At 38.5% G+C, this 10272-nt stretch overlaps 2 protein-coding genes across 2 annotated transcripts; both read right to left on the bottom strand.

Moving 5' to 3' along the window:
• Positions 1–911: 911 nt before the first annotated feature.
• On the bottom strand, positions 912–2201 carry LOC141695704 (F-box only protein 8-like). Its single transcript, XM_074499931.1, has one exon. It carries the CDS (start codon positions 2199–2201, stop codon positions 912–914), a length of 1290 nt encoding a protein of 429 aa, XP_074356032.1.
• Positions 2202–8958: 6757 nt separating this feature from the next.
• Positions 8959–9851, bottom strand: LOC141698674 (late embryogenesis abundant protein 18-like). The gene is made up of 2 exons (XM_074503448.1): positions 9651–9851; positions 8959–9486 (listed from the first exon to the last, which is right to left on the bottom strand). The coding sequence occupies exons 1-2, from the start codon at positions 9735–9737 to the stop codon at positions 9133–9135; spliced, it is 441 nt and encodes a 146-aa protein (XP_074359549.1). The 5' UTR covers positions 9738–9851; the 3' UTR covers positions 8959–9132.
• Between the last annotated feature and the right edge of the window lie 421 nt (positions 9852–10272).

Here is a 10272-nt window from a genome sequence, read left to right as displayed (position 1 = left end):
TCTCTTCTTGTTGATCTTTTCTGTGATAATCTGGCAGCGAAATACATTACAGAAAATAGAGTTTATCATGAGCGAACAAAACATCTTCGTGTTGATTGTCATTTCATTCGTGATTATGTGGAATTCTGGTTTTCTCCAAATTATTCATGCCCGCACCTTTCTGCAGTTAGCTGATCTTATGACCAAACCATTTTATACTGAACAACATAATCTTCTTTCTTTCAAGCTTGGCCTTGTCTGTAATCCACAAGTCCAGCTTGAGGGGGGTTAGTAAAATAGTTCATTTTATATTTTTGTAAATAGTTAGAATTAGTACAGCTAGCATGTAATATTCTCATTGGTAAATTCCATAGTTTAGTTGCAAGTTATTTAGGCGGGCTAATAGCTCAAGTTGTAAATAAACAGACATTATATTTTATTTTTGAGAAGAGAGTTTTTAGATACTATACCCAAGAGAACACTTTGTCTTAGGATAATAAAACCACATGTTACCTCTATACGTTTGATTAACCAAAAGGATTTGCTCCTCAGAATTTGAAGACCGTGTTTAGTTTTAAAGATCCCGACACCAAACACCTGTACTTTGGTATATTGAACTGAGGAAACAAGCTCTGTAGATAACAAAATAAATGATTACTCATCATTTAAAACTTACTTTTCTCGCATTTTTTTTCTAGCAAAATATTTAATGAAATCTTTAAAATTAAAATATGATAGCACTTTCTTCCCATAGATAACATAAAACTTATTCGGTCATTTTTTTAACACAATAGTACAAAAATATAATCTAGTCCATTTCAAATTTAAAAGCTTAATTTTTTTTTTAATTTCTAAGTCGGTCTTTAGTATTAATTTTATCTTAAAAAAATTACCCCTACATGATGAATGCCTCATGCCATGACTTGTAGTGCTCATGGCACGGCCCTCACTAGCTCCATGTTCATCATTTTGAGAAACAAAAACTGTTTCCGCCATTTAGAAACTTTGCGTTGATATTCATCAGTGATATTTTTGCAAGCAGAACTAGTGGTACTCTCTCCCAATAAAATAAGGGACTCGGTCAAATAATGTATCCTTTGTAGAAAAAGAGCGCCCCGGTCCAAATCTAGAGATGGAAACCTCCGTCCAATTCCTTTCTCTACATTGTACAAAAAACACTTCTTTACATGATCGTCGAAGTTCAATGTCACGAGTTCCTCCTTACTTATGGAACCCAAAAGGATGCATTGGGCTTCCGCAGTGAACTTCTTATCCCATGTAAAGGAGTTGTCACCCACTCTTAGCACATGCATTACCATATCTCGATTTTCATCACAGCTCACAAGAGCTATTCGTTCACTGTATTCTTTCATAATATAGTCAATTTTGAAATCAAAGTCTTTAGGCAAATTGAAATATCCAATTATTTCCCTCCTCAGATCAAAAGATACAATGCGACCATCTTGACTCTCACTCTTTTGTACGAAATAAGCAACCCCGTTTACTAATGTTACCTTTGGATACTGGAAGATATCAAATCTGTAAGTATGATCGGGGTTGTCAAATTTTAAAAACTTCCAACAATCGGCGCTCAAACTATAGATATAGACATGGTACACATTCTGCAAAGAATTAATATTGATAACCTTGTAATCATCATCACAATGTCTGAAACACAAACAAGGAAAACCCTTACCCTCAACCTCAAGTTGGAATCTTAGTGGAGGAAGCTTTTTCCCTTTTTTGAGGAAGGGATTCCATAGGAAAATGCGATGATTTGAACGTTTCCAGTAACAAAAACCTTCGAACAAATATAATACGCCGTCACAAATACCATAAATTTCTAAACAATTAAAATCTATATCTCTGCCAAAGATATCATCAGCATCGTAAACATAAGATTCAAGAACATTAAAAGATCCGATACCATGTTTCTCTATTATCGAAGTAGGATTAGAAGGGTAATCGATCAGAACAAATTTGTTCACATTCGAGGAAGACTTATGATGGTGTGCATGAGTTTTAATGAAGTAGTCACTGCTAATGATTTGATTCCAGGATCTACAAACACAACTCAATTGTCCAACAGTCTTGAGGGGTGGTCGTATGAGTATCTTCACCAGCAATTCTTCAAGTAATATAGACAGAGATGAAAAATTACAGATTCTTATCCTTTTCGAAGCCATTCCAAGTGGATCTGACGATAGGGGTTGAGTCTGCATGGACGGAACGGAACTGTCATCCTGTTATATACATGTATATTATTTTGTAATCAAAATACGAGTAGAACTAGTTTTTGTTTGTTGTGCTAGAATCGGAACTCTAACCTACAGCAAAATAAACTATGGATGTGATTTGGAAATTAATTATGATTTTGTTTTGAATTGTGATCAAAAAAATTTTTTTTTGCCAGGTGATCAATATTTTATATTCACTTTTAAATAATATTTGGTTTTTGATTTGATAATTGGTATGGTAATTGGAAACTTCGATAAATTATTTTACTGTAATAAAAAAATTATGATTTATTTGATTAGTTTCTACGATATTAAGTGGACTTATGCTAAATGTTTGGTTAAAATAATAATTACGTAAAATTTAAAATATTATAAAATATTAATTATGTAAAATTTGTTAAACTCGTAAAATCATATAATATAATGACTATAATATTAAATATATGTACAGAGTTTAGTTACAGATTTTGATAAATTGGATAAATTTGGCCAATACTTCAAGATTAGCTATAATTATTATATATAATTTTTGTATCATTGTAGTTTCATAAATATACAAATTTTATAATATAATCACACCTTGAATTATTATTTTTTTGGTAAGCATTTCTCACATTCCCTGACTTTCTCCGATTTTTCTCCACTCTTCTTTTTAGCTATGTTCGGTGTAATATTTCAAAATTTTTATAATAATTATATCACCAAAAAATATTTTGAAAAAAGAGATTAAAAACTAGATAAAGAATAAGACATTAAAACTGGGTTAGAATAATGGACAAATTTTTATATGGATAATTTGTAAGTCTGAAATAATGATACGACGGCCATTCCTCAGCATAAAATAACAATAAATTTTTTCTTAAAAACTCAAATTTCAGATGGCTCGAGACTTACACTCGGTTCAACCTAGGTACTCCACTGATGATGTACATGAACGCATTTAACCTTTTATTATCCAAAACTTTTGTAAGGTTAAATTTCCCTCAAGTGCGTGCTTTGGTAAGTTTAAACTTTAAACCAATGTTGTGCTTGTTCGTTAGATGTAAACATAACTCCAACTCTGTTTTCCGACTGCACTATATCTTCATCCTTTCCGTTGTTCTGGTGGTTTTTTATAGATCTCAGTTCTTTGTTTCATTTGACCTGATTTTGAATATTCTGACGACGTTTTTCTTGTGCAAAAATGAAATCACAGACTCTGATATAGTATTCAGGTGTAAAATGAATTAACAAAACTATATGTGTTTCAAGCCCACGTCCATTTCATTCATCTGAGATACAAATAATTTAAAAATAGTGAAACAACTGAACTCCTAAAAATAAGCGAATGGGCTCATGGGCCAACAAACAACTCCTACAAACTCTCAGAGTACACATACGTTATTCAACAAACTAAACACACGTAAAAGACTTATTCAACTCAGATAAAATTAAGACAAGTTTAACATTAAATTCCAACAATCTCCCCCGTAATGTTAAACATGTCAGATCACCTCCTGCATTCCCAGAAGCTTCCTCATGCGCTCAAACTTTAAACTTTACTGTCACCAAAGCTTTTGTTAATATGTCTGCTCGCTGGCTTTCTCCACTAATGTGTTTGATGACAACCTCTCCTCGTTCAATGCACTCCCTGATAAAGTGAAACCTTATGTCAATGTGTTTGCTGCATTTGTGAAAAACTGGATTCTTCGCCAAATCTATTGCTGATCTGTTATCAACATAAATGACTACAGGTCCTTGACTCTCGCCTGTAAGCTGCATCATAACATTCCTCAGCCAAATGCCTTGGCACGCAGCTGCTGCAACAGCCATATATTCTGCTTCACACGACGAAAGAGCAACACTACGCTGCTTTTGTGACACCCAGGTTACCAAACATTCATTAAGATAGAATACCACTGCCCCTGTACTTCGACGATCATCCAAGTTCCCTGCCAAGTCACTATCAGAATAACCCGTTAACACATTGTTTCCACCATCCTTAGTATAGACTAGACCCAGGTTCAATGTGCCTTTAATATATCTCAGAATTCGTTTTGCTGCATTAAGATGCATCAAAGTAGGTCTTTTCATGTGTCTGCTAATCACTCCAACAGCATACGCTATGTCCGGTCGTGTGTGCACCAAGTACCTAAGCCCTCCAACCAAGCTCTTGAACAGAGTTGGATCTACTATTTTTCCTCCTTCATCCTTAGTGATAACTTCTTTTGGGTCCATTGGATATTTGCACGGATTACAATCAACCATCCCTGACCTTTCCAAGACTTTTTTTGCATACCCAGTTTGCTTCAAAGTTATGCCATCGCCATTCTGCTTCACTTCAATACCGAGATAATATGTTAACTTTCCCATGTCACTCATCTCGAAAGTACTGTTCATCTGATTCTTAAACTCTTGTATTAGTACATTGTTCGTACCAGTCACAAGCAAGTCGTCGACATAGACACCCACAATTAGAGAGTCAGCCCCCCTTCGTTTTACATACACTCCGTGTTCATAAGGGCACCTCACAAATCCCAACTCCTCAAGACACTTATTAAGCTTTGAGTACCACGCACGTGGTGCCTACCTTAACTCGTACAAGGCCTTGAATAATTTGTAGACATAACCATCCTTACCTGGTTTACTGAACCCTTCGGGCTGAGAAACGTAGACATCTTCCTTTAATTCTCCATTTAAGAATGCCGTTTTGACGTCCAAATGATGGACTCGCCAAAAATTCTTCGCTGCCAAAGCAAGGAGCAATCTCACAGTCTCGAGTCTTGTTACAGGTGCAAAGAGCTCGTCAAAATCCACCCCCTTTTCTTGCACGTACCATTTAGCTACAAGGCGTGCTTTGTATTTTATAATGTTTCCTTCTGCATCTTTCTTCAATTTGTATATCCATTTCAAGCCTATAACCTTGCTTCCTGGTGGCAACTTAGTTAGTTCCCACGTTTGCATCGCTTGTCTCCAATCTTTGCTTCCTTTCGCATGACTATATGAGCTTGGCTCGTCTATTCCCATAAGTAACAGTTCATCCTCTTCTTCAACCACCTCAGTTTCTGCATACACATTCACCAAGTTTATGAATTTTCTGGGTGTATGACTATCATCATACCTTTCGCTGTCATCTTCATTCCTCTGTCCTTGTGGTGTCCCCATCTGATCTTGAGCATTGTCATCAGTCATGTTTCCCCCGTAGTCCGTACTTTCATTTTTCTCGTAGTCATACATGTCTGGAACCACAAAATATCCTTGCTGAACTTCATTACTTGACGTTGAATCCTCCATTTCCAGTACTTACCTTCTTCAAATTTCACATCTCGACTAACAACAATACGTCTGTTCACTAGGTCATACAATCTGTATGCCTTGGTTCAGGTTCCTTCCCTAGGTTCACTGCCATCATGCTTCTATCATCTAGTTTCCGTTGATTAAAACCAGGAACTTTCATGTGCACAATGCACCCAAAAACACGAACATAGCTGAGATTTGGTTTCTTTCCCTTCATTGCCTCATATGGTGTTTTCCCAGTTAGTGCCCTGGTTGGTACTCGGTCCAAGATGTATACGGAGTGTCTAACTGCTTCTGCCCACATCGAAGATGGAAGATTGGCATGTTTCAAGAAGCTTCTCCCCATCTCCACCACTGTACGATTTCTACGCTCAACAACACCGTTTTGTTGAGGCGTGTACGGTGCTGTAAAATGCCTCTCTATCCCCCTTTCTTCACAGTAGGCCTTGAAGTCATTGGATGTAAATTCGCCTCCACGATACGTTCTTAGTACCCCAATTTTGGTATTTGTCCTGGTTTCAATTTTTGCTTGAAAGTTTTTGAATGTAACGAAGGCATCGCTCTTACTTTTCAGCATAAATACCCACATGAACCTGGTGAAATCATCGACTAGAAAGAAAAAATATTTGTTACCTGCTCGAGTGTTGGGAGATATGGGACCGCAGATATCACCATGAATCAATTCCAGAAATTTGTCAGCACTGAAAGTAGATTTGGAGGGAAATGGTCTTCTAGTGTGTTTTGACATCAAGCAGCCACCACATACTTCCTTCGGTTGCTGCACTCTTGGCATGCCTATCACCATTTGTTGTTTCTGCATCATCACCATTGCAGGAAAATTAACATGCCCCAGACGAGCATGCCACAACCATGAAGGATCTTCCATTCTTGACAACAGACATACCGTTTTTCCAGATTCAATAACAATTCGATACAATCTATTTGAGGACCGTTTCACATTTATGAGCAATCTCTGATGCTCATCATAAACTTTTAAATATTCTCCATGAAGTATAACTTTATTACCCTCCTTGGACAATTTCCCTAAACTGATAATATTGCTACGTAAGCTTGGAATAAAGTATACCTCGCAAAGTAGTCTTTCTTCTCCGTTCTTGCAGTTGAGGCTTATGGAGCCTCTTCCTTTTATTTCCACTGTTGATCCATCTCCAAATTTCACCTTACCAGTGATTGTCTCATCCAACTCATAAAACTTCGATCTTTGTCCAGACATATGATTGCTTGCGCCATTGTCTAAGTACCATACATCGGACTCCCAGTTTTCTTCATCATTCACCTTCAGCAATTTTGGTTGTAGTCCTCGTTCGTCGATTTCAACATTATTTACCACGGCTTTATCATGCTTGGCCAAGAGCAGTACAGGTTCATCATCAGCTTGAGTCAAATAGGCTTCTGGTTTGTGTTCTTTCACTCTTCTTGGTTTACGACATTCGGCTGCAAAGTGGCCATACCCAAAGCAATTGAAGCACTTGACTCTACTTTTATCTTGAGTACTGCGAAATTTCGTTCCTACAGCTCCGGTAGCACTTCCTCGGTTTGATCTCTTGAGCCATTCTTCACGTGTTAACAGTAGTTTATTATTGTCCTTTTCCCTCTTGATCCATTCATCCTCTGTCAACAACAGCTGCTCGCTACTGGTCTCATTCGTGCCCTTCAATCTCTCTTCATGAGCTTTTAGTGAGCCTATGACCTCCTCCATGGTCATGGTGTCCAGATTTCCGAATTGCTCCAAGGTGGATGCAATCTGTAAGAACTTAGTGGGAACTGCTCGCAATAATTTCTTTACTACGTATGATTCCTCCACTACTTCACCAAGAGCTCTTATGTTGGACACGATACCATTAATCTTCATGTAGAACTCATCTAGTACGTCTGTGTCCTTCATATTCAGAGCTTCAAATTCCGCTTTTAGAGTTTGCACCCTGGCCTTCTTAACTCTCTCTGCCCCCTGGCTCATTGTTTTGATCGCCTCCCAGGCCTCCTTTGCCGAACTCTTATCAGCAATAGCAAGTAGTAAATCCTCTGGAATTCCTTGATACATCATCGCCAATGCGACTTTATCCATTTTATCCTCTACTGTCCCCTTGGGATCACAAGGCTCCACCGCATCCCAAACTCCATGGGCTTGCATGAATACCCTCATTTTCATAGACCAAGCAGTATAATTCCCTTTCGCCAACATTGGATAACTCAATCCAAGTGAACCTCCTTTCTGCTTGTTTCCATCCATGGCTGCTGTAGACTTTGACATATGTCGACGTACCTATTCCTTCCACACCCGCTCTGATATCAATTCTTGTGCAAAAATGAAATCACAGACTCTGATATAGTATTCAGGTGTAAAATGAATTAACAAAACTATATGTGTTTCAAGCCCACGTCCATTTCATTTTAAAAACAGTGAAACAACTGAACTCCTAAAAATAAGTAAATGGGCTCATGGGCCAACAAACTCCTACAAACTCTCAGAGTACACGTACGTTATTCAACAAACTAAACACACGTAAAAGACTTATTCAACTCAGATAAAATTAAGAAAAGTTTAACATTAAATTCCAACAGTTTTCCAAGTGCACAAACTCTTCATTCTTTCCCTTGTTCTGGCGATTTTTATGGCAATTTTAATTTTGTCATTCATTTGACACAATTTCGCATATCGTTTCTATTCTGTGGTGTTTATATCCTCATATACTCAATGGTGTATCTTTCCTTCAGGGGCTAAAGTGGTACACAAGTAGGCTCATAACTGAAGAACGATTTTGCTGATAAATTCCTGCACGAGGATCTTGGTCTTGCTAGAGAGGAAAACAATGTCTCTGACAGAAGGTATAAGCAGAGACCCCTCCCGAGGTTTGAATTGAAGTGCATCACCTTGCCAGCTAAAGTGAGAAAACAAGTGCCAACTTCCCAAGGTAAAATCCAGCATAGTGTTCAGCACCAAAGCAGAATTCGGTGGCTCTGGTCCATGCGGTGGAGAAATTGATGGACTTCCACTAGATGCTTGGTTTGGGCACACAGGAACAGTCGATCTGAAAATTTGTCCTCAACATGGTTTTGCGGTATACAACTGTGCACCTCTTAACTGCGTTCTTACTTGAACAGTCCTCTTCTCAATATTGTTCTCAATTTCTACATAAAAACATTTGTGTAAACTTATCATAAGCTCTTTCACAGCTTTTTCTGACTTGCTTCTTCAGCTCTAGAGTGCAACATGTTTTTTTTTTTTTTTTTTGTAATCAATCCACACATAAGTCAAACTCTTGACCATAGTGCAAGATGTTCCGACACTTTGTTGGCCGAGTGCAACATGTTCGGATAGTACATATTAAAGTAATATTGTTTCAATCTGGAACAAGATAAGCAATTATTCAATACCAAATACACTGAATCACTGGTTTAATTACTAGTGATATTGACGGCTGCAGTCTGCAGGTACACGCACAAATAGATCACCAACTCACAACTCACTGATTCACAACAAGCTTACCATAAACGAAATCCACAAGTACCCCACCAATCCAGCAAAATCAAGAAGTAAATCAAAAAAAAGTACATCACAAATCAAAGTAGCACACCTTCTTAACAAGAAGGGTAACAAGCCTTTTCCACACAGGGCCGCCTACATATAATTATTATGTCCAGGATGGTTTCCGCCAAGCGGATATGTAGGAGCAGTAACACCAGCACCCGGCGCTACGGTTCCAACAGGCTGTTGATGGTGGTGTCCATGTCCAGGCAGGTGGTGACCAGTTTGGCCCGAGGCCACCGCAGTCCCAACTGGGACGTGGGTGTGGCCAGTCGTCCCAGCAACGACAGGGTCGTGATGATGAAGGTGGTGCTTCCCATAAAGTTTCTCAGCTGCGTGTTCAGCCTTGGCCTCATGCAACTTCATCTTTGCTTCAGCCTCTTTTGCTTTCATTTTCTCATGAGCTATCACTTTCTGCTCCGTTGTTCTTGCTGTTGCTTTCTCTGCCTACATACAATCCAATTCCATTCATAACACAAATATTCAAAAGCAAAACACTTAAATAACTAATTACAAATTAGAATGAGATTATGAAATGCTACAAGAAACTCATGCATATCGTACGGGTTACAACTTATAAGCTTGCTTATATAATTCAGATGATTAGTTACCTTTTCTTGAACATGGGCTTTGTAGATGTCAACATGCTCCTGGGCAGCACTAGCTGCGTTACTCACCTTCTCCTTCACTGACCGCATGATTGCACTTATTCTTTTTGCGCACTTTACCTCTTACAAACCAAACACAAAGATTTACTGACAAACTGTGGCGATGGCTGGATGAGAACAAATTGTTAAAATGAATGTAAGATCTTACAGCAGATTGATGCTATTTATATTATCTGTTTTTTTGTAATACGTGTTCTACCAAAAGGTTTATTGCATTATCATCACGGCGGAGCGTTGGAGGCCTGCCACGTACATTCCACGTGTCTCACATGCAGCGTATATGTATTTTATATGATATCCTGTAACTAAAATGGACACCTGCATATCCTGACAAAAACAAAATAGTGACCTGCATTCTGCATACAGATGAAAAAAGAAACCAGGCCTGAAAATCTGGTCCGGCCCGATCCTGTCAAAACCCGGTTAAACCCGACCCGGTCAAAGCCTGGCCCGGTCCCGGCCCGGGCTTCGGGTCTCGACGGACCCTATATTTTTAGGTAAAGCCCGGTCCGGCCCGGCCCGGTTAAAAATTCGGGCTTCGGCCCGGCCCGGCCCGATTAAAAAC

Source organism: Apium graveolens, chromosome 11 (genome assembly GCF_009905375.1).
Source record: "Apium graveolens cultivar Ventura chromosome 11, ASM990537v1, whole genome shotgun sequence".
Classification (NCBI taxonomy): Eukaryota; Viridiplantae; Streptophyta; class Magnoliopsida; order Apiales; family Apiaceae; genus Apium; species Apium graveolens.
This window is presented reverse-complemented; position numbering and strand designations above follow the sequence as displayed.